Here is a 24677-nt window from a genome sequence, read left to right as displayed (position 1 = left end):
CCAAGGCCAGGCTGGATGGGGCTTTGAGCAGCCTGGTCTAGTGGGAGGTGTCCCTGCCCAGGGCAGGGGGGTTGGAACTGGATGATCTTTAAGGTCCCTTCCAACCCGAACCATTCTGTGATTCTATGATCTCTCAGCTCGCTCCTAATGAGCTCGTACGTCCACCCAAGACAGCCCAGCACCGTACAGAGCTCCCATCTTGTGTCCTAGAAGCAAGACAGCCCCGTTAGAGCAGCTCTATGCTCAGTCTCATTAGCACTGCCTCTCACTAGGGCTAATTATCCCGGCCGTTAGGTTGTCTCCGCCCAGTGTGGCATGGCCAAGAGGAGGAGGTGTGAAGTCTCCTCACTGTCTTTGTGCTGGGTCCTCGCCCCAGCACTGATGGGACATCGCTGGGACCAGAGCTCCCAGTCCCGGATGGCTCCCAGTGAGCTGCGAAGCTGCCCATCTCCATGCACTGAAATCAGGGATTTCGGGATACAGACGAAGGACCACCTGCCTTGGTATCCGTAGGAGCAGGAGTTAGGTCCGATGGGAGAGGGTGGCGAGCAGACCTCAGCGCATCCCGCTGCCCCCTGCGCTTCTGCAGCCCATTTCGGCTCCAGTGCATGAATTATAAGGTGGTAAGTGACACTACAGACCTGCACAGTCTAAATATAATATCAGGTATCCGCGTTACGGATAATTATAAACTGTCTTGAGTGAAGTTCGGTGATACTTTACAGTACTGTCATTGCTGTTACTTTGCTTGCAGCGAAGCTCAGCAGAAATGTGGATTTAAAATACTCATCCCGGTGCTGGCGGCAGCATCTCCCCATGGTAAAACCCCTGCAAATGGCTCACGACCCCCCTGCAGAGCGTGTACCCCCCAGCAGAGCAACCCGAGTCCTGCCTCTGCTTTAGGGGGTTTGGTAACCTCTGGGGACGAGGCTTGCCCCCTCTGCCCCCAACCATGGCCCGGCAAAGAGCCCTGGCTACCCAAAAAGAGCGATGCTGCCCCCGCATTGCAGGGGGCTCTGCAGGGCACCTCTCTGCTGGCCCCACCAACCCGCTGAAAGGGTTTTGCTTGGGCAAGAAATGGGCTTCTCAACCAAAGCAAACAGGGGCTTTTTGATCAGAAAACTGAAAAAAAAACCCCCATGATTTCCTCCTTTTGCTTCTCTAGAAGGGCCAGGGGAAGTCCTGGCTGAGCAACCCCTCCTGCCTCCGAAACCCAGACCCTGCTGCAAGCCCCAAACCCACCCACCCCCTCTGACGGTTCCTTTGGGGGGCGGGTCTCAACCTGCTCTTCTGCGTGGAAGCACAAGCCATGTCCCCAAGGGTCCCCAGGGGAACCTTTGCTGGGGCCACCACGCAGCCCATCCATGCCAGGGCTGGTGCCACCCTCCCTCCGCTCTGCTCCAGGGGACGTCGCGGGTCCATCCCCTCCCCGTGGTCACTGCGTGGCCGAGCCCCAGCTCCCTCCTCCCGGTGCCGCTTCCCCAGCGCGGCTGGAGGACGTGACGTCAGGGTCCCTTAATGGGCAGCAGTCACCTCGCTTTAATAACAGCTCCCAGAAACAATTGTACATTTACAACCCAGCGAGCGAGCTTGGCACGCTGAGCCCGCTCCCCTTCCAAGGCTTAATTTGATTTTGACATATTGGCTCGAGATTAAAGGGCTCTCATAAAAAAGAAAGAAAGAAGAAAAAAAAAAAAAAACCCCAACCGAAAAAAAAAAACCCAAACACACACACACGCATCCAGCCCCCCCACCGCCCCCTTTTTCAGGGCTCAAGCAAAAGTGCTAACATTGTAATATTTTAAGTAGAGAAAATCCAAGTGTGCTTTACCCCCTGCTGGCTCTTATGCTGGGCTTATAAAAATTAAGTGGAAACCTACACAGCTGTAGGCTATAAATCCTTTGTCGCTAACAGAGCCAGGCCTGGTACCTGCCTCCAAAAGAAAAAAAAAAAAAAAAAAAAAGAAAGAAAATAAATGCAAACTCCAAGAAGCGAGCGGCTGGAAGAGATGTGCAGGGCTGGCCGGGCTGGGCAGGTTTGGGGGTGGCCGTCGGGGACCTGGGGACGTCCCCAGAGCCATGGGGATGGACCCACGGGGCGGCGGGGAGGAGGAGGGGGAGCGGGGAAGCGGGGGGAAAGTGCCGGAGCATCGGGGAGAGCGCGCAAAGCAGTAAGAGCCCTCTCGGCTGAAGATCAATTAGCATCAATTACTGACTTCATTTAATTGTCGTAGAAGATGAATTTGTCATTTTTAGTCTGGAATTAATGTGAGACCTTCAACTTTCCCTTGGCAGCCCCAGCAGGTCACTGCGTATTTTTTTTTTCCCCTTCTTTTTGCACAGGGGAGAAATGTGGCAGCGGGGAGGAGAGGAGAGAACTGCCGATGCCACCCGGGTACCCTTCCCTATCCGTCCCCCATCCATCCCCATCCATCCCCATCCACTGCCATGTGCCCGGGCCAGCCCTTGTGCCATGCCCAGCAACGCTCCCGCCACCACCATCTTTCTGGTTTTCTTTTTTTTTTTTCTTTTTTTTGGAACCTTCCACTTTTTCTCCCCTTTCCCGTTTTCTGCCAGAAATTAATTTTGCAGCCGAGGGCTGCGAAGTGTTTACATTTTCCCCAGCAAACAGGCGACAGTAAACAATGAACGCTCACAGATGAAATTGAATTTATAACTGCATTATGGGGCCAGATAACGCCCTAAAATAATACAACGATAAGGAAATTCGATTTGATTGCCGCCGCGAATCAGCTTGGGCCCATCTGCAGCCGGGGCCTCCCGTAATAATTTTAAATTGGGTTTGTAAACCTTATTTGTCCTTAAATATTTCTGTCATTTTTCATTGCCGGAGACAGATCCTCGGGCGTGAGGCGGGGGATTGTCCCCGCCGGAGCGGCGCTGGTGTGCGGGCGGAGGGCCGGTACGGGTGCCCGGCGTGCCGAGCGGGCGCCGGGGCCGGCGGTGACAGCCGCTCGTCCTATCCATCACCGTGTCGACAGCCAGGGAGGAATCTCGGGGAGAAATTGAGTTTGCCTCACAGGGGACAATTGAACAAATTAATAGACCATTAGCCAAGCGGTGACCTGAGAAATGAGGGTGCTGAGGCTCTCCCCAGGTTTGGACGGGGGGGGGGGAGGAAGGGGAGAGGCGATGGAAATCCCGTGGCCGTCCCCAAGGGGATGGTCCCATCACCCCGGGATGGGATGGGAGATGCAGCTGGGTGGCCATGCCGGGCGTCTGTCACAGCTCACTTGCAGCCGGCACTGGCTCATCCGAAAACGGCTGTGCCGGTGTGCGGAGAGCACGGCGGGAGGCATGCGGGGCTCCGGAGGGTGAGAGATGGCAAGAGAGGCTGCAAGGATGATCTGTGGTAATACAGTGGGACAGTTAGGCAGCCGTAAAGGGAAAGGTAGGGAGAGGGGGAATAAAAACATCCCAATCTCGTTTCTGAGAAATCTCCTGCAGGAAGCCATCGCGCAGAAGTGCTGCAGCGTGCACGGGATGCTCCCAGGTCCCCAGGGCAATCCCTAGTCCCGGTGGGTGACAGGCTTGTGGTCACCACCGGGCAGGACACCAGGCACCTGCATCCCTGCCTGTCTCAGCTCTCTTCGCGTGATGAAGGCTGCTTAACCGGGAAAGGGCTGGGCAACCCCTGCATCCCGGCCACCAGCCGGGGCTGCAGGACCTTGCCGGGGGGGCAATCCCCAGGAGGACACGGTCCTTCTGCCTCCAAATGCAGCCAGGTGCCCGGCGCAGCATCTCTCCTCTGCAACCTCCCCCGAGCTTGCCTGTATCATCACCATTCATTATCCAAATGACTATATTTATTAAGTCCCCTGCCAAGGCATTACAGAGTGGCCTGTAACAGAGATTAAAAGCAGAATAAAACACCAAAGTGATCTTTTTTCAAGTAAACAAAACGATCAACAGCCCCAGAACTGGCTACCAGAAACACACAAGCCGTGGGAAGGACACCGAATTCATCGCCGCCACAACACGAACATACTTGTGCCCGCAAATGCCTGCTCTGGGCGGTGGGGGTCAGCCCCACACACGTGTTTCTGCTTGCCCAGCTGCTCCCTGCACTGAAGACCCGGTTGGTGGGGGACCAGTTTCACTCCCCCTGCCCCAGACAACTGCCCTGCACCACCCCACCTCGGCCAGGATGCTGAGCCCCACGGGAACGTCCTGCTCTTCCTCTGTCCCTCCGGACAGGGAGGGCTCAGGGATGCTCCTCTGCTGGTACTAACAGCCTGCTGCAAAGGCGTGCATGAGCCAGGCTAGGCTGGTGACTGTCCCCAAGCGTGCCAGCCCACCGGCCCCCCATGACACCAAGGCACTGAACCCGGGGCAGCAGACAGATGGACCACCACGTGGCATTTGCCAATGGCTGGGGCAGCAGTGGGATGCAGCAAAGGACCAAAGCTCCTCGCCCCTGCCCACTCGGGTCTGCAGAGCATCAGCCCCCGCAGCACGGGGCTGCTTGGTTCTTATTTTCAAAGGTATTATTTTAAGTCTGGGGAATGAGGGGCTTTACGAGGAGGCTCTGGGTTTCCTTTGTCTCTGCTGGAGATAATCAGGTGCAGATAGGATGTATATTCTGTAAAAACATGCACTCACTTCCACTCACCGGTTACCTTTTTTCTGAGAGCTGTAAGGGTTTCAATTACCGGATTCTGGGATTTAGTGCCCAGGGCTTTTTGGTGTGCGTTAGATTTATTAGAAGGTTTAGTACCAGCGGAGGATTCACGCATTTACTCCCAGGAGCCCAGCTTCCGTTCACAGACCCTAAATCAAGAGCTGAGATGGGCTATTGTCACTTACGACATTAGCATGGTTAACGTACGCGGGGATGATTAATAGCGATATACATGCAGCTTCCCCCTCCTCCCCAGCGCCGCGTCTCTGCCACCTCTGCCCGAGCCGGGGGCTGTCCCTTCACGGGGAGAGCCATCCCGCACCCCTCCCCGGGACCACTGGCTGCTCAGCACCACCCCAGCACTGAGCATTACTGCTTTACACCATATTTTATCATTATTATTATTATTTTTAAGATGAAGCGTTTCAGGCACTCGGGGGGCACAGGGCTTTCTGCCAAGGCAGGGCTACGGGGGCGCCCCGCAGGCGCTGGCTGGGAGAAGGGGAAGGTGTGCAGGGCAAGAAGGATGCTGGAAGGATGCAGGTCAGCAAAACCTGCAGAAAAAAAATATTGTTGTTCTAAGAGTAAACCCAACCTTCCCCAGCAGGAGCCACCCACCCGCCTCTTGCCAGCTCCTTCTTCCCAAGGGACACCTCAGGTCAAATCTGCTGCTGGAGGGAAGAGAAGAGGAAGGTGCTCTTAGTAAGCAGGGAGCAGCCGAATGAGGCAGCCCCTTCCATCCGAGCAGGTCTCCCCTGAAAAATCCCATGGGATTTTCCCACCCGTCTGCCCAGCTCGCCTCACATCTGCGGCACCAGGAGCAGATCCACATGCTACAAGCCCTCCGTATCGCCCCAGGAGAGTGGTGACAAGGCTAAAACTCATCACATGAGTGGTCTCCCAGCGCCTCGGGGATGCGACAGCATCTGCGCCGCGGGCTCTGCACCTCGCAGCGGCAGGTACCCGGGGCTCGAGGCAAGCTCTCAGCCCTGCTGCGCTCCAGGGGAGACACGACCATGCTCCTAACGAACAAGATCCTGATGGCTTTTGTCCTTTTTCCAATACCGTGTTACTTACATTCCTTCTTTTTTAATTAAAGCAGCCCCAGCTGATTTTACAAGCTTGCCGCTGCTTCTCCCCCAGTCTCTCTGTCTCTCATATGCTTGAGTGCTAGTATTAATTATTAGAGCCAATTTACTGTTTATACTCTGATGTTTTAACTAATTACCACTAATGGCAGACACCAGTGGGCAATCAACTTCATTTAGTTCCCAGTGCAAACCACTCATTACCATCTGAGAGAGGGAAAGAGAGTACGCGGGAGGGATAAATAAAGACGGAGCCGCATGGGTGGGTGCCTGGGACTGATGGTGAGCTGTGGGATCTGGGAATGCTCCTGCTTCCCAGTGCAGCCCCTTCGGCAGGGCTCTGGGGCAGGATTTAAAGCTCCAGCGTGTGTGGATGGGTAGCAGGGGAAAGTCCCTGTGCATGACCACTCTGCAGGGGCTGTTAAGATTGCTGGTCCTAAGCCCTGCCTTGTCACCAGAGAAAGGCTCTAAGCCTGAGACAGCTACAGTTACAGGTGAGCAGCATCCTTCTTTCCTTGCGTGGCAAATGGCTCCTTTTCCCTGCTGGGTTTCATCCTGGGATTCATCTCAGGGGAGGTGCAGCCCCTGCTCACGTTCTTGGCTTGGTGTGATGCCAGGTTTCCTGAGTCCCAGGTGTCTCTGGTGTCAATCCTGCCACCAGGGGTAGAGCGGGTGGTGTGAAGGCAAGATGAGTTGGGGCTGAAAAGCTCCTGAGCCACGCTTCCTCCTGTCTGGAGCTGAGCTTTAAGCCTGGGCTAATGAAGCTTGGTCATGGACCTAATTTAGCTGTTTCTGTGTGTAGTGATATTGTTGACACTAATCCTTCCTTAACACGAACGCATCCCTCAGCCTAACTTGTGTCCCTGTCTACTTGTTCCCTCTGGAGACCCAGGAAAGCCACCAAGGCACATATTTATCCCCCTGCACCCCAGAACCGGCGCGGGAGCCCACAGTGCTAAAAGCATACAACAGATAATGATACAGCTCTCCTGGCTGTGCTCTCTCTTCTCTGTTTTGGACCAAGAACCAAACGCACTGTGCAGAGAGGGGCCTACGAGGAGGGATGATGGAGGGAGATGACCCCACCAGAGCTGGGCTGGCCCTGCGGCTCCAGCAGACACCTCTGGTGGGTGCAGCCCAGAGCAGAGCATGAGGCACTGAGCTGCCGGGTGTCCTCGGAGGTGGCTGAGAAACACCTCTAGAAAAAGTGATGTCCAGATCTGTTTGCCTCCTATGGCAAGACCTATTAACCCTTACCCGGGACAAACCTCCAGCCAACTGCATTTGTGGTGCTGGGGATCCGGACTCCTCCAGCCTTCAAGTGTGAACCTTTCCAGGGGACAGACAGAGCTCTAATGACCTGCCAGCTCATTACCAGTAGTGGGAGTCCTGCCCTAACAAAAGAGACCGCAGTCTTTTCAGAGTTTTCATTCCACCAACGTGATTTTTAGTGCAGTGATGCCATAACCACTCAACTGGGAATCCCAAAACAGGGCCACGAGCCCAGCTGCAGGGATGGGGCTGGGCACCACCTCTCCAAAGGGATCTCCAGTCTTTCTTGTCTCTCTTTCCCCCCATTCTTTCATTCCCTGATTTGCTCTGTTGAAATCCTGCTTTTGAAAGGGAGACAGGGGTTGGAGACCTGCTCTGCAGCGGTGGAGACGTGGTCGCCTGTCTTGTGGAGGTGGGGAGGCGGGGGGGGGGTTATAACTATGCACACATCTGAAATGTAATTGCTGTCAGCTCTCTCCATTCTTGCAGCACGAGGCCTTTAATCTCTCCCACCAGACCCATCGGCCCTGATATTGCAGCTCCAGAAAGGCTGGTTTTATGTACTTTAACCCTGCGACCTTTACAAATCCCATCATTCCAATCAATACGTCTCATTAGCGTTAGGTAAATGTATGGGATGGATGGGGAGCTGTGCTGGGAGGAGCCCGCGGAGGGTGGGGTGGAAAGTCCTCCTGCCTGCCCGCTCTCGGGGGCCAGCACAGCCCCACCACGCTCCCTGAGCTGCCGGGGCCATCCTTCCCCCCACAAGCATCCTTCCCCCCAAATATCCTTCCCCCCAGACACAAACCTTGGTCCAGCTAGAGATGGGGGCCAGCTAATGCAGAGCATGAAACAAAGTCCCTGCGAACCCAACTGCGGAGTCGAGAGCCCAAGCTGTTAACTGGACCAAGCTGTTGGAGTAATTCTTTCTTTTTTTTTTTTTTTTTTTTTTTCCGCCCTCCCTCCTTGGGAAGCAGACATATGTTTTACAGCTTTCCCCTATGTCAACTAAACGAAAACATACGGGGCCTGTGGCAGGTGATGGGAAAACAATGTGGGGTGTGCGCGGGGCTGCCTGCCATCCCTGCCTGTTGGGCAGGGGAGCCGCCAAAGGTGGCGGTTACTGCGGATGGCAGGACAAAGCCAAGGACTGGGGTGAAGAAAGAAAATCTCTGGTGCTTCCTGTGAAAATGAAGGGCTTAACCCTTAATCCGGGGAGAAGTGTGAGTTTACACCAGGTGAGGACCTCACCGGCACAGGGATGCTGGATGCACCAGGTGGGGCCAACCCATGGGTTGATGGGGCATCGGTCAATCAAGGATGCTTGGAAAAAAAAAAAAAGGATGGGGCCAATCCTGCCCTTGGGAAGGCTGGAGATGGGTTAGTGTTGCAATCCAGTTATTACTGGGGAGGTGGCTGCCTTCCCCCTGGATCAGTGCCTCAGCCAGCAGGGCTGTAAATGCTATTACTGCCCATAAAACTACCCAGCTCTCCTTCGAATCCTGCTCAAATGCTTGACTCAGGCGACCCACCGGCAGCAGCAGATCCCACAGGAGCAGACATCTTGGGGGCTGCTGTTGCCACAGCAGAGCCGGGGTGGGGGCAGCTGGCTGCTATTGGCCGCCTGCCCCACTATGTGTGCCTCCTAGCTCCCCGTGGTGCCACCAAGGTGATGGGTGGCTTCCCCAGGGGACCACAGCACAAGTGGCCTCCAAACCTCATCACTGCCGGCTCATCTGGGCCATGTGCCTCACAGCTCTGCACCGAGCCAGATCTGTGTCCCAGAGCTTGGATTGAACTATCCCAAATTCATCCCTGGCAAATCCAGCTACTCAAAAGGCAAGAAGATGAGTTTGAGGGCTTCTCCTCCCAGCGGGGCAGGCTGGGGTGGCAGGAGGAGGTGAGGGTGCCTTGTCACCCTCTCCCCAGGCAGGGAGAGCTTTTTAAGTGGCACCTTAAAAAGAGCCGGGTTTGGTTTCTGAGCTCTGCTATCCCCATCTGCAGAGCCAGCACGTTACTGCAACAGCACTCGGCTCAGCCCGGCGGCTTCGGGCTCACCCCAGCAGTAAAAGCAACCTGATGAATGTACAGCACCAAATATATTCATATACATACGCCTATTTCTGCAAAAGCCTACAAAAGCGAGGGCTTAAAACCCAGGGGCAAGCTCTGCTTTTTCACATTAGTGAGGTTTAATGAGGGTGTTTCCATGAGGTTTAAACTGAGAGCTGGGCCAAATCCACCTCTCACCGGAGGGTGGGACGGCCGAATTGGCCTTGGTGACGGAGGGGATACGCGGAGCTGGGTAGGCGACATTCCCATGTATGCAGGGCAGTTTGGAGACCCGGCCCGTGTGCTCCCCTCCTCCCTGAGGCACTGATGCCCGCTCTCCCCATCTCCCCGCTGCTCTGTTTGTCAAGGCTCTTCGGCAAGACCTCGGACTTGTTGACAAGCACTAAACTCCGCGGCGGCATGAAAACCATTTAAGCACTAAGCCCCCCTCGGCTTTAGCGAGATGACTGTGCGGTGCGGGATCTCAGCGCAGCCCCTGGCAGGAGGCAGAGGGAAGGAGAAATGAATAAATCCTCCGTTGGGGCTGATTTCACTCAACCTGACACTGCTGCTCCTGGAATTAAACGGGCGAGTCCCCAGGTGCCTCTCCGGAGTGGCGGGATGCTCGGCACTGCGCCACCACCCCTGCCCACCGGCTCCCGGGACACCAAGCTGGGAGCGGCCATGAAACCTGGCTCTGGTCCATGGTAGGAAAAAACAGTCTGTAGCTTCAGAGTTGCCCTCTCCAGCAGAGCAACTGTCGGGCTTGATAAAGCCCCTGCTCTGCTAGCCCCCAGCTCTGCAGGGCACCAAGGTACGGCACCTTGGCTAAGAGCCCCCAGTGGCAGGGCACCCGTATACAGGGTGCTCATGGGGTCCTTCAAGCTTGTTTTGGTTTTTTTTGACACCAACAAGTGTGGAGCCAGCAGCAAAGCCTCCCAGGCAGCTGCAGACCCTCAGCAAGCCTTTCGGGGCAGCGTTGTCCCTCCTCGGCACCATGGTCCCTGCCTGGCCATCCCCACCTGGCAGCAGGACAACCTGCACAGCGACAGCAAAGGGGAACGGGGAAAGAGGGTGGAAAGCTAACACATCCCCCAGCCACACGGTTATCGTCAGAGGACAGAGCGGTGGCCTTGCTGCAGGACCCTGTTTAACCTTCTCGGGCTTGTCCGCCGGAGGAAAGCTTAGCGGGAGGCGAGAGATTGTAGATAGAGATTTGGTGGGTCCAGAGATGCAGGGGACTGCAGCAGCCTTAGATTTTATCTGCATCTCCACAGGGCCAGACGACCTTGGAATCCCAATCAACAGTTGTTAATAAAACCCAGGGGAGAAGCAGGAGGCAGAGCGATGCCCCAGGGCTGGGGGGGAGCTGAGGGCACTCCATGCTGCCACTGTCTAGTCTAATACTGCCCAGGGCATTTACCGGCTCCCTTTTCCTTACCCATTGGAAAAGCTGCTTTTAGACTGTAATGGGAACAGAGGGAATTCCCAAAGGCCTGGAAACCTCCTCCAGATCCCTGTCTGCTTGGTTGGCTCCTGTCTTACTCCTGTGCTGCCCCTCCCAAAGGGCTGGGGCTGAGCCCATCCCTAGGGGAGGTGGGAAGAGGCTGAAGGTAGCTGCAGAGGTAGGAGCAAGATGCTTCCCAGTTCTTCCTTTCACTCCTGGCCCCTCTTGGCAATATCCAGCCCTTTGGGCTGCTCTTCTCTGTGTGCCCCTTACCCCCCTGACGTGGTCTGGATCTGCCAGACCCATTCCTTCACTGCATTTCTGCTGCCAACCATGCCACCAGGAGTATCTCTTCCTTGTAAGGAGCTGGGGAAGGAAATGGGGCAGCCCCAAGGCTGGGAAAGGAAGGGAGAGCTGATTCTGGTCATCACTGGAGAGAGCAAGCAGGTGCTCGAAGCGCTGGGACATTGTCCCAGAGCCACCACTGCCTCCCTGCTGCGCCCCGGCTCCTCCTCACCTCCAGTTGTGCAGAAATCTGGCCCTTACTCAGCCCAGCATTTCAGTCCCAGCCATTACAATGACAAGGGTGATAAGAGATTCTTATCACAGTGCTCAGAATCGATTTGAAGCTGAGCCCCTTCCCCGCATTCCTCCTCCTCGCGGCTGCTGGAGCAGCAGTCGGTCGGTCAGCGCTGCAGGACTGGGCAGCGGGGCTTGCTGGAGAGCAAAGGTGACAGTTCGGGGTTCAAATCCCTCCAGAGATACGTCCCTCCAGCCTAGCAGCTTCAGGCATACCCTCACTGCAGACAGAGCTCGGGACGGGATCCAGGGACGCCTGGGCTCTTTCCTGCCACCCATCTGCTGGGAGACCCGCTCCCTGTGCCCAGGCTGCAGGAGGGAAAATGCAGCTCTGCGTCCCTGGAGGGCACTGTGAGCCTCCATCCAGGGGGACCTGGGCAAAGGGCTGTGGCCTCCCAGCTGAGGCAGGAGCTTGTTCTCCTCCTTGTGCCCAGGGGAAGAACGGAGAAAGTCCCATTGACCCCACAATCAAGATAGGGAGCAGCCTGCAGTCGTGCATCCCAAGCCTGGGGCTCACTGCACCCTTGTTTTACTCCAAGAAGTTGTCACTTCCTACAGCTCAGTGTGGCTCCGGTCCCCTTCCCCACCGATCCTGCCCTCCCACGCATGGCTGACGGGGACAAATCCTGCCTTCCCATGCGTGGCTGATGGGGACAGTGCTCGGGAAGGAGACACTTCCCGCCGGCAGAGCTGGGGGCTCCCAGGCTGGAGTGGGCGTCTGTGAGCCCCGGTCACATCACAACAGCCAGCATCCCCCCTGTGTCGCTGCAAGCTGCTGTCCCCTCTCCTGCGGGAGGCTGCCTGTGTCTCTCATGAAGAAGCAGAAACTGCACATAAGTTTTAGTGAGGTTAGAGCTGATTTAACACAGCCGCCTGGTCCCTCAATCTCTCCCCGCAGCCACCACCTCCACCATTTAAAAAACCCTCAGTTTCTGCCACCATCAGCCCAAAACTTGGACAGGTCCCTGCTTGGAGCAGTTCGCAGAGACCCACACCAGCCCAGGCTTCCACCTTTCAGCTTTCCACCATCCCAGCTCCGGGATGGCCAGCGGGATGCTGTGTGCCCGGGATGGAAGGCAGAGGACCTGCCACCACAGCTGCCCGCACCGAAGCTGCCCCGAGCAGTTGGCACTGCAGCTCCCCAGTCCTTGGGGGTGCCTTGGCTCAAATGCACCCGCTCTTTGCAGCACATCTCACCCATCTCAGTGGGGAAACTGAGGCACAGGGGGGTTGTGGGCTCGCACGGCCGCTCAGCAGAGCTGCTGGCAGGACTGAGATATCCTGGTCTGGAGCTGCTCGAGGCGCCTCGGCCTCTTTAGAAACCTTGAAGCCCCAGCAGCTCTGGCCATGCAGATGTTGCAAGTCCTCCTTTTCCTCCCAGAACTGTCCCTGGGAAGAGCAGAAGCACAAGGCGGTGGCAGGGGAAGCGTCCGAACAATCGGGGCTTGTGCCGAGACGAAGAAAGGCCCTTCTTGTTGGCGGGTGCAGTCGGGGTGAGCCCGGGGACCTCGCAGGATGGCACCCCAGGTACCCCAGCTGTGCCGCCTCTCCAGCCCAACAGAGAGGGGGCTGTTGTGGGCCCAGCCCCGGCACAGGGTGTCACCGCCTGCCTTGGTGAGCGGGGATGCTCTCTCTTTGTGCCTGCTGGTTTCTGCTCTGCTGACCCGCTTTGCTCCCTCCGCCGGCGCCATCCATCAGCTCTGGCAGCCCCGTCAATTCCAGGGCTCCGCAATGCCATTCCCCAGGGGGGAAAGAAGCACTACTTTTTTTTTTTTTTTTTTTTTAAGGCAAGCTGCTAGACTCCCTCCCTCCACTCCTCGGAGACATCTAATGCTCAACACAGCCCAGCGACAGCGGCAAAGCATGTGCCTGGGCTTTTCATTCAGCCCAGCCCCAGCCTTTGAGCAGCTGCCAGGCGCTCGAAGGGCTGCGATACCTGGGCAGATGTGCAGTGTCCCCTGGGCAGATGTGCTCCAGCTCCCGCCTTGCCCCCGGGGGCTCTTGCTATTGCAGGTACCAGGCAGGCGGTGGCAGCCTGACCCGCAGGTCCGGCGGGCAGGTCCGGAGGGCGAGCGGCCATGCCAAGCTGGCAGGAGCTGGGCGAAATCAGCCTGGCAATGGCCCGGCCCTTTGCAAGGCGCCTTATCGGGACTGGCTGCAGCAGCAGCAGCTCGGGGAAGGTGTTATTGCTTATGTCCCACGTCCCGCTCGCCAGCCTGGCAGGCGGCGGTGGGGATGAGCAAGCGATGCCAGGGCCGCTGCCAGCTGGGTCCAGCTCGGAAGGACGATGCTGCTGCCGGGATGAGGATGGGGCAGGGTGCATTCACACCTCCATCCTCCATCTCTGGGAGATGGTGGGTCCAGCTATGCCCCATGCCTGAGTGCTTATCACCAGTCTGCAGTGCTGGAGACTACCTACAGCTGAGCTGTAGGAAAAGGAACCTGTAAGCAGCCTTCATTTCCTCCTCCATGCCATGGCCAAGCTGAGGCAGGGTCAGCCCCACAGCGCTGGTCCCAGCTCTCCTCAGCCCCAACCCTCTGCCCCAAGGTCCAGATGCGGGGCAGGGACTCAACCATTTTCAGGGCTTTCTGCCTCTGCTCCGGCAATCCCCCCTCGGCAGCAGAAACATCTGCCTCACCTCTTCAATCAATACTCAGCTCTTAATAGTCCTGACAATTCGCAAGAAAACAGGGGCATTAAATGTTAATTATATCTATTTGGATTAAAAAAATTTTATTACTCGAGTTAATTATAGCTGGAGTCGTAAAAAGGTGCAGAGCAAGAGGCGCTGCTGCTCCGTGGGGTGAGCGGGGGCTGAGCACCCCCGGGTGTCCCGAGCCATCGGCCGGGCAAGGAAGGAGGGAAGTACCCACTATGAGCGCGGCCGCCTGCCCGGCACACGGCCGGAGCCTGTCCCTCGGGAAGGGGCTGCCACGGGAAGGGGCCGTGTGGGTGCCATGCTGGCAGGGGGTGTGTGCAGGGCCGGTGGCGGGGGGTCTCGGGGCGCGCGGCAGGTACTCGTGTAGCCGTTGCGCTGGCGGGACCCGTCCTGCCCCAGCCTGTGGGCTTCTAATTTACTGCTTTCCTTTTACCGTAAAACTGAAAGGGGAAGGTGCACCCTTTAATCACTGCCTCCGGGGCCCCGCCTGAAACCACACAGAGACCGAACGAAGGCTAGGAGTTAATGCTCCTTCCGACACCTTTTTATGATTCATGGGCCTGACCTTGAGCCATAAACCGCTCAACCTCCCCGCCACACTGGCAGTATTTACAGCCTGCAGGGGCCACTGCACGCAGCCACCGATGCAGATCCGCAGCCGGGGCCGCGCGCGCCGGCACAGGTAGGCAGCCGGGGATGCAACAGGTAGGCAGCCGGAGATGCGCAGGTTGGGATGGCTGCACGGCCGGGGACGCCCAGGCTGGCGGGCAGCCGTGGGTGGATCCTAATGCAGCACACGGAGGTGGAGATGCAGGCAGTGCACTCATGAATCCACGTCGATGCACACCCGTACGTGCACACAGCGGCGTGCGCAGGTAAATGTGCTACGATGCCCTCATCGGGGAGCACCCACGGATGCACCTAACAAGCCCGTTTGCACGCCGGGAGGTGTGTGCACCCCAGCACCAAACCACGGAGGGAGGCTTCCCGCTTACTGCAGGAGGGACTTGGCCTCACGGGGAAGGGACAAGGCTGAGCTGGCACATCCCAGCCCACCCCAGCACCCTGCAGCGCAGGTCCCGGTCCCGGCAGGAGCAAACCGCCTCGGTGGCACTGTGGAAGCAGGTCCTGGCATCAGGGTCCACCCCACCAGCTAGGCAGCCCCAGCTCCTGCTCCACAGGCGAGACCCATGAAAGCCTACACTGGTCCAAACTGGTGACAGGGTGAGGTCTAATGGTTAAAGCAAAGGGTGTCCCCCTGGGTAGGCTCAGACCAACCAGCTCTTTGCTTTATGCCTCAGTTTCCCCACCACAGCAGCAAGAAAAATAATCCTGACCCATCGTGTTTGCACAGAGTCGGGAGGCCGAGATTGTTAATGTTTGCGAAGTGGGTTTGGCTCCTGCGATAGAGTAAGCCAGAAATGTGAAGGTCATTATTATTAGCAGGATTAAAGCAATTTAACCCAGCAGTGAGGGGGTACAAGTGAATGTAGCAGCTGCGCCGGGCTCAGCAACAAACTGCACACACGCAACCTCCAAATTGTGACGGATACTATGATTATGGCTCATTTTAGAAACACTGGGCAGAACTAGGGGGTTGCCAGAGCGTCCTCTAACGCTTCTACCCAAAAATACCGTCTCTGAAGGCAGTGGGCACTGAGGTATGCTTTTCCTGGGGCCATCCAGAGCCCCTGTGAGCTGTCAGTGGCCACTCAGCACACGCACAAGTCTCCCGGCTCAGGCCCACGTGCATCACTTGCCTGCCTGGTCCTTGCCAGGACCAGGACCTTCTCCTCTGCCCCCAACAGGGGACCACGGCATTGGGCAACTTATCCGGAACAAAAATCTCCCTCTTTCTTTTTTTTTTTTTTTTTTGGAGTTTACAGGTTCTCGCATTTTTTTTTTCTTTTCTCCTTACAAAACAAAAGAGGGAAAAAACATCCTTATCTCGGAAAGCAGAGTTCAGGAAAAAGCTACTGGTCTTTTGGACTCAGTGAGTCCCCATTGGTAGCCTTGCTTGTCACAGAGAATTTATCAGCCAAACACAACACTGGAATAATGCGCCATATAACTAGTGCATAAACAAACTTCAGCATGATAAATGCCCTCCTTTGAAGCCATAAAGTTATTAGCTAGTGGCTGTTAGCTACTGCTTAGCATGGGACACCCTCCTTCCGTTAACCGCTGGATGCCCCGTCCATGCTCAGAAGCCCCAGGAGATCTCCCAAGGGCACTTCCAGGCAGCAGGAAAGCATGGAAGGACCTGGTGGGCTGGGATGCTTCTTTGTACCCGCCACAAGGAAAAGGGTGAAGGCTGCGGGAGGGAAATGCTTCTTGGGAAGGGGGCCTCTGAAGGCTGGCACCCCGTCCCTGTCCTGTTTGACACCTTCAGCAGCTCCTCTTTCTCCCTCTGCTCTCCAAGAGGCAAATGCAGAGGGGAGCAGGGCCAGGGTGATACAGCACCCACAGCTCAGACCCCCCTGGGCTGTACCCATTTCAGAGGTGGGCTCCAATGGGGCTGGAGGAGGGCAGTTGCCCCTCCAGCGCTCAGGTCACCTCCTTTACACGAAGTGCTGCTGTGGGCTCTGAAGCAAAAGCCCCAAATTTTTCAGGCAGCGAGTTCCAGTGAGGTGTTTAGAGTTCCCTCTGCTGCCTGCAGCGCACGGCTGCCTGCAGCTCCTGATGAGCACAGCCTCACCGGTGGCTGGGAGATGCCGGAGAGGAACAGCCGTGCCCCAGGGCCAGCATCACCGGCCATGAGCCGCTCAGCTGGAAACGGCTACCCAGCATCAGCAGAACCAGCAGCCAGCAGTGCCAGGGCTCCTGCCAGCGCCAGACCTGGGAGCACCCTCCACTGCGCAGGGCCAGGCTGTGACACCCACCAAGGTCCTCTGGTCCCCCAGGCCACCTCCTGCCCCCGTCCCACAGTCGTGTACTGCACGGAGGCAGGGAGCTGGGTGTGCTGGGGATGGCAGCAGGTCTCCAGCGCTCAGCCCGAGGCACGGACGGGGTTACACAGCAGCGTGGCAGCTTCTTGGCCACGCAGCCCGGAGCCCCAGAGCTGCTGTGGGAGATGCTGGTCGCTGGGGGCTAAGTCCCATCCCTCTCCCAGTAAAACCACCCCCGCAAGGAGGCAGGAGATGTCTCAGCAGGGCCAGCTGAGGGGCAGCGGGACTCGGGACTGCCTTAGTGCCTGTTCCTCATTAGAAGCCCAGTGTTGAAGAAACTCGTAATTAGAGCCCTAAGTATTAATTAATCTCCATGACCCTCCTCTCATTCTCCTTCCCCTGCTCCCACAGCTCAGGAGGTCAGTCTGGATTATTAACATGTGCAAGCAGAAGATGGGAAGCTCACTGAGCAGGTCGGCAGACCCTGGGCCGTGTCCCCGTGTTCAGAGCTGCCGAAGGTGCCCTGTCCCTCCCTGCCAGCATGGTGTCCCTTCCCTGCCTCCTCTCTCATGGCTGGGCTTGGTCGGGGACACGTCCCCCTCACTTGGGCGCAGTCAGCACCTTGGGGACAGCACTTAAGTGGGCTGAAACATCCCCAAATGAGCAGAGCTGCTTTTGTGCTAACTCTGCCTGCGCAGTTCCTTGCAGTGTGGCTGAAAGCAGACCCGAGCATCCCAGGGGCTGGCTTGAGCCTCGCTGGAGACAACCTACCCTTGGAGGCAGCCTGCCCAGCACAAAACCACCACCAAAAGGTCTTTGGGCATCCCATCTTTGCTCATCCAGATCTTCCTTGGGTCTTTAAAAGCCTCAGCGCTAAGAAGGCAGCCCTGGGGCATGGAAAGGACACAGGAACCTTTTGTGCAGCGTGGCTCCATCCCAGGGCTGTCCATACAGACTCAGCCACCTGGGGCATGGACACGGCTCCTGGGAAGGCCACGCTCCCTGGCAAGATGCTGCCCAGGCGCAACCTGAGGACCAATGTGCTACAGAGAGCTGCCACAGAGCAAGAAAACAAGATATGAAAGAAATCCAAACTTTTCTGACCCCCTGGTAACCACCAACTGCTTCCCTCATCTGATTTTTTCCCCTTTTCTGCTGCAGCAATAAAAAGGGGAAAATCAACAACCAAATGATCTTGTTTATGGCGACTAAATAAGCTGCATGTGCTTAATCCGTTAGAGTTTAATGAATTTACGACTTGCTTTGGAATTTGACAAGGGCTGTAAAAGAGTAATTAACATTTATCAGTGTGTTTTTTACACATACCCCACCCTCCTCCTGTCTCCCTTCCCTCCTCCTGCTGCCTGTCGCGAAGCAGCACTGGGTATCGGGGGGAATATAAAAGCGATCAATTAATTCTTAATAATCTCAGGGAAAGATTGTAGAGTCGCAGTATGAACTCAGGGAGTGTCAATAAACGTGCCAAAGGTTGGTCCCCCCCCTTCCTGGCGCTGCTGCAGAGGAATGTGGGCGGCCGGGGAGGGGACGGGGCTGCGGGGGCGGCGCTTTGGTGGAGCAGCCCTGCACCCCTTTCCATCCCACTCCACCAGCCTCCGGGGCAGCCTTCCATCACCCGCACGGTGGCTTCTGGGTGGTGGCAAGTGGGGTCCCCATCTAACGCGGCAGCGGTGGAGATTTGGAACCACAACCCCAGCTGCTACCTGTGCCAGCCGATAGCTCTGTCCCTACAGACCCGAACCTCTCGAGTGTGACCCCAAATCCTCACCACCACGACCGCAGGGCAGCCGAACATCAGCTTAGATGGAGATTGCAGCCAGTGGGCACTGGCACCTGCGCCGCCCCTGCTGTCACCCCGCTGTCACTCGGCACAGGCGGCTGCCACTGTTTGAGTTCTATTAGACACGAGGGGACATCGGTGCTGACCCCCGAGACAAGCAAGGGGGGCTCACACCTCACTTCTGCCCAGCCCTCCCAGCCGCCCTGCTGCCATGGAGCAGAGCTGGAAGCAGAGATGGAATTTGGGGGCTGCAAGGGGACAAGCCCAGGCTCCCTTGCCACCAGTCCCAGGGCAGGCTGAATGTCACCTAAGGATCCTGGGGGATTTCTGTGCTGGGAGCCCAGCGTGCCCTGCCCTGGGCCACCATCCTTGGCAGCCCTGGGGAGCAAAGCTGGAAGGAGCCACAGCCAGCACCTTCCCAGTAGGTAGGACATGTCCCCTGCCACTGTGACCACAGCATCCTGCCCCCAGCAGTGGCCTTTGCAGGCGTGTGTGTGCAGGGAAGCCTGCACGCCTGGGTATCCATGGGGGAAGAGAGGGGTCAGCACTCCTGCGGGGCAGCAGGCTCCGTGGAGGAGACAGAGAAGCATCTGGGCTTGGCTGTGGGGCAGAGGGTCCCGGAGACCCACAAACAAAAGCTCAGGATGATAAATCCTCAGAGGTTTGAGACTGTCCGGGCATCTGCTCTGGACAGAAACAAATTCTCCCTGTCGAACATAATGGCCCAGAAATAAGCAATGAGGCAGGGATGGAGAGGGCTGGACCCGGGGGGTCTGGAAAATCTCCGCCCAGCCCCATGCCGAGCACCGGTGGGGGTGGGAGGTGGGGGCAGCGATACCCTCCCGGCAGGCTGGGACCCTGCGCCAGGCACGCACCCGCCGGCTCAATGGGGCAGAGTTGGGATCTCTTGCTGGGTGGGAGTTATTCAAGCCAGCCCCAGCAGGATGAGAAGGGCAAAGTAACGGTACGAACTTGCTTTCATTTTACCTGAACTATGGTGTGAGGCGAGCTGGCTGGCATGGGCTGTGGGGCCGGGCAGGGAGCAGAGCCCAACGGGGAGCAGGGCTGAGCCCCCACGCAGGGCGAGGGGTTGTGGGAGGGGGCTACGGTGGAGGCACTTTGCGTGGATCGGAGAGAACCAGCTCCCCGCAGCCTCCAAGCGAGGGTCTCCAACCTTGGCCAGGCTTGTGGTGCTGGGGGCTGCACGGATGTCTACCCATCCTGCACCCGTGCATCGCAGGGAGGGAGAAATGAAGGCACTGGGAGGGTTTTCAGGCCACCAGGACTGGTCCCAGCACACCAACGTCTGCTCCGCTCACTAGGCAGCAGGTCCGGGTCTCCATCGCATGGGTAGCCAAAACAACATCCGCGGCCAAAATCGCTCTGGGACCACCGGCCAGTGCCAGCTGCCTCACCCTCAGAGCAAGGCACTCCGTGCTGCCATCCAGGCTCCACCACAGATGCCCCGCGTGACCGCAGGATCCCTCCTGTGCTGCGGAGGAGAGGATGCTGCGGGGCGGTGAGGGGGCAGAGAGGGGGCTGCGCTGCCCCCGGCCTGCGCTGGCTCAGCTGCTCCCATGTCAGCCTGTCTAAACAGCACCTCCTCCTGCAGAGACCTCGCGCTGGGGGTCGGCAGCTCAGCGTCTCTGGGATTTGTCACGGTATCGCCGGAGTTATCAAAAAAGCAGGTTGGTCCAGGCATCCCAAAGGGTTGGGTCAACCAGACCCGACATCATCCAACCGCCAGGATGCAGGGGACACGGATGGGACTCAGGTGTCACGGGCTGGTCCTCCCTGGCCACCGGCACCCTGCCGCACACCGGGCACATGGCTTCCCCTCTGGGCAAGGCTGGAACCTCCCCGCCTCACCCCGGCGCGCGAGGCAGCACTCGTTAGCGCAGGAGCACGGCCCTGATGGGGCGATGCTTGGTCAACGCTCGCTGCTTTGCGACGGCACTAATGGATCGGAGACAGCCCCGCCATGCCCTCGCCTCGCTCCGCTCGGGCGCTGCCAACGGTCGTAACAAAGAGCATTTATCCAGCTGCATTCCCAGTTTCTGCCTCTCTCCATTTCCCTTTTCTGTCACTCAGGTGTGACAATTTTAATGCCCACAGATAAAAGGGTGGATGGTAAGCACAGCAGTACGTGCAGCCCTGTGTCGGCTTTTCTCCGACTGCGGGAGACCCGGGGTCACACTTCAGATGGCAGAAGGGTTAGAAGGAGTTAACAGGAGACTCCCAGGTCTCCTAAGCGTCTTGCCCAGGGTCTTAAGCCCATACGCAGTGGCGCTAAAGATGATTTTAAGCCACGATTATAAGAAATCTATTGATCTTTTGGACTCTATAATGATAGATTAACTATTTTAATAGAACACCTATTAATCATGCATTAACCCTTGTCAGCTATTTGTACATTGAATACCAAATTGACAGGGGCGTTGGGATTTCTAGGAGGCTTTTTGGAAGGGGAGGGAGGGGAGGTTTCTTTAGATAACAACAACAACAAGAAGAAAATAATGCAAACTTACAGAGGGGGAGAGTTAAAATCATACGATGAGTGGTAGTTGCAGACGCCTGGGGCCCTCTTTGGTTGTCGCTTCTATCTGGCAATCAATTGACAAGAAATTGAGATTATGAAACATTGCGCCTGTGATCAAAGGAGGCGGGCATCCTTCCCCCATCCGAGGCCAAATCTCCACTCCCCCACGGGAACCAACGACAGCGAACATCAGTGACGTGGCCTTGGGCAGGTACCGGACAATGCCGACAAAATTTTTAGTGTGAACACGTCCACCAGCCCCACGGGTCTTTATGGCAAACTCTGAGCAAGGATGCAACATCCTAAAGGTGCCTCCTACCCCAACATCTCGATTCCCGTGACATTTTTTTTGGAGAGACTTGCCTCTGAGAGCGAGTCATCCCGAGAGGCAGAGGAAAAAGAAGGGGAAATAAGGAAAGCAAACACCCCACCAGCTCAGGACAGCTGGGACTGGGCACGGGCTGCTCACTCCCTCCCCCTGCCCACCCCTGAAACCCACAGCACCGGTGTGGGATGGTCCAGCTTGTGGACCTGGACCGGCACAGCCCTGGGGCCTCTTGTGTAAGCGCTGGGGAGGGGGCAGGCGCCGCTTCCTCCTGCCCCGGCCGTTGCAGCCTCAGAAACCACCAAGTCCCCGGTGCGTTAGGAACTGCCTGGAGGCCGGAGCTTCCTGCAGGTGCCCCGCGCTCATGAATCACACCTTGTCAGGGCTCGGGGGGCCCAACGGCCGGGCGACCGCTGAGATGCTTGGGGACCCCTGCCCCAGGGATGCACCCCCCTCCCCACCACACCATCCCGGCCAGGCGAGGGTTAAGCAGGCATTAATCACACTGTTTGAGAGACATTTCAAAGCCTCTTCCAAATATTATAAAAAATGTCTTTAATCATCTAATAGCGCGAACTCCGCTCATGATGGATGGAGAGAAGTCGCCTCTCTCCTCCTGATCCTAACAGATGAGGCTGAAGAGCTGCTGCTCCGGGGGGGGGGGAAAGTTGGGGAGGGGGCTGGGGGACGAGAAGGACATTTCTCAACCTCCCACCAGAGCAGTTATAAATATGAGGTCATACAGCAAGAGATGATAACGCATTAAGGGCTCTTGAGATATTAGTCTGTCAGCCTCGTTAGACACAGCCTATTTGGGGCTGACTGCATAATTAGAGGCTGGGGTACCCATAACTCATTGGTGTTTGTATGGTAGGAAGGGGCTACACTCGCCATCACCCTCAGCACCCCGAGAAGTCATCTTCAGCAGGCATCAAACCCCACTCCCTACTGCGAAAATAATCCTCCTCTCCCCAGGAACGGCTGCTCCCGCTCCCCACCTCCCACCCTTCCCACAGCCCCCAGCCCACTGCACGGTCCATGCACCCACCCTCGCCTCCCCCCCTGCCGCCACCTCCTGCAGGTGGGGAACAGCGTTACGACTTGGCCAAGGTGCCCCAAGGTAGTTTGGGACCAAGCAGAGAAGTCCTGGCTCCCAGTCCCCTGCCCACGGGATGACTTGCTGGGGAACAGCCCCTGCTCTGCCCCACGAGGGACTGAACCCTCTGAGCCCCCCCCGGGCAGCCTCTCAGCAGGTTTGGCCCTTCTGCACCCTTCTGCCTTTCCAGGGAACAGATCCAAGGTGCGCTGGGAACACCCTGGGGAGGTGGCTATACTTGGACAAAGATGGTTCTGGGGAAGCCCGGGCAGAAACAAAGTCTAAGGAAAGGAAAAAACATGCCAAGTGCCCCAGGACGGCTTGTCACTCCTGCCCTGCTGTGAGCATCCCCCACTCCTGACCTGCTGTCCCTCACCTGCAACATGCACCAGGGACCCCTTTCTAGCCCAGGGTGCTGCCCGGTGTGGGCAATCTCCAAGAGACAGGGCAGAGGCCCCCAGTGCTGCTGCATTCAGTCTTCTGGGAGCTACTGGGCCGCCCCAGGGGCTGGGGGGCACTGAGCATGGGGCAGCCAGGGACCTCATGCTTGGTGGGGAAGCTGGAGAGGAGCTGGGCTTTCCACGTCCCCTCCTCTTTCTCTTCTTGGTTCTGCCTAGGTGGCGGTGAGCACCGACATGGAAGGGCACTTCCCAACCAACCCACCCACCCCAAAAATTGAACAAGTGAAACAGGGAAGGGGAGCGTTTCCCTTCTGCAACTGTGCAGAGCGAAGGCACCGCAAGAGGCGGCTCCGGCTCGAAAGGGAACAGAGAGGGAGCAGCGAGCAGGGGCAGGCAGGCAAAAGCCGAACCGAGCCCCACGCACCCACCGGAACCGGCTTTGCAGCCCGAGCCTTCCCGACAGCATGTCCCTGTAACTGCCAAAGTCCCCAGCGTGGCCACGCAGCCACCTCGTCCCCTCTCCCTGCTCGCCCGCCGCAGCCGGGGAGGGGGCAAGGGGTCCACGGAGGCGGGGGCAACCCCATGGCTTCCCAGGCTGAGGTAGGATAATGAATCCTGATGGGGGAAGTGACCTTTTCCAAATGCCACATGTCATTGGATTTTATATCACACCAGGACAATGTGCCATGGGTATTAAAATCGTTTTTCCAATAGAAGTGTGTGTGTATGTGTGTGTCAGAGAGGGATGTGAGAAAAATAAAATTAAGACATGAAAATTAGGCTGCCTCTAAACATGGCCTTTAGAAAAGACTTAGGTCCTCGCAGAGCAGGACTGACCGAGAAGATCCATGCCCTTTGCTCCCAAGATCACGGATGATTTTGTCAAGGGAATATGACTTCTCCAAACCCCATGACAGAACTAGGGAAAAAAAGCTCCGGCGTCCTGATCTCCATTTCTAAAGTCCTGCAGAGACTTTCACCTGTCCAGTGTCCCCTCTGCCGTGGGGGGACACCTCCAGGGCTGCGCCTGCCCATGGAGACACGTACAGATGCATATGGAGCACAGATCACCTGGCACGTGTGCTCCTGGACACCCCCAGGTGTTAGTCGGGGATGTGTGTACGTGGAGAAAGCAAAGTCCTACATGACAGCCAACGCCAAGTTACTCGGCCTCACCTGGCCTTCAAAGCAGCCTGTATCCCTGTGGGTCAGCCCAGAGATGTGTGTGGAGCATCCATGAAGTTATCCATACACACCGGTATGGACATCCCCCGGGTATGGACATTCCCCATATATGTATGCCAGGATACATTCCCATGTGAAAACACAATGTAAAAAGGGAGGTGCTGGAAGCCAAATTCACTTGAACTCCAGCCTGTTCCCTCAATCTGCAGGGCAATTGTCCGGCTGAAATAACAACGCCGGGACAAGAAAAAAAAAAAAAAGGACAAGCTGTGTTTGTTTATTCAGCTTCTTTCTCCCCTTCTCCTCTCGACAATGCCCTGACACCGTGTCCTGCCGCGCCGGGGCCGCAACCCCAATGGGCTAAATTTATCCCAGCTGGAGCCCTGTTTACAAGCCTTGTCCTGTTTACAGTGTGGCCCATCCTGCCCAGGACCAGGCAGTGGCCATCCCTGGGATGGACAGTCTATGCCTCACCTTCCTCGGCCTCTGCCATGCCCAGGCTGCCTGTGTGGTCCCTGGAAAGACACCCAACACCCCGTGCTCCCCATGTGTTTGCACGCAGGGCAGCTTGTGGCCCCCTGCCCATCTGGGAGATGACGGGGAGATGGGGGCTTGCACGGGCTGCTGCTTGCACAGCATGGCTTGGTGGTGGCCCGGGTGGCCACAGACTCCATCGGTGCTGGCTGGTGGCACACCATCACCCAG

General features: G+C 57.2%; 1 protein-coding gene across 7 annotated transcripts in view; it reads right to left on the bottom strand.

Annotated features, from left to right (window-relative positions):
- The window catches only part of RNF220 (ring finger protein 220), a 232497-nt gene that overhangs the window by 115448 nt on the left and 92372 nt on the right, over positions 1-24677 (bottom strand). For 3 of the 7 annotated variants that reach the window (XM_074597162.1, XM_074597161.1, XM_074597166.1), the window contains one exon: positions 20955-21029. The exons of the other annotated variants lie outside the window; for them this stretch is intronic. In XM_074597162.1, coding sequence (XP_074453263.1) covers positions 20955-21029 — 75 coding nt within the window. The remainder of the gene's footprint in view (positions 1-20954; positions 21030-24677) is intronic. 7 annotated transcript variants of the gene reach the window in all.

Source organism: Larus michahellis, chromosome 8 (genome assembly GCF_964199755.1).
Source record: "Larus michahellis chromosome 8, bLarMic1.1, whole genome shotgun sequence".
NCBI classification, from domain to species: Eukaryota; Metazoa; Chordata; class Aves; order Charadriiformes; family Laridae; genus Larus; species Larus michahellis.
The sequence above is the reverse complement of the archived record's forward strand: the minus strand, read 5'-3'. Positions and strand labels throughout refer to the sequence as shown.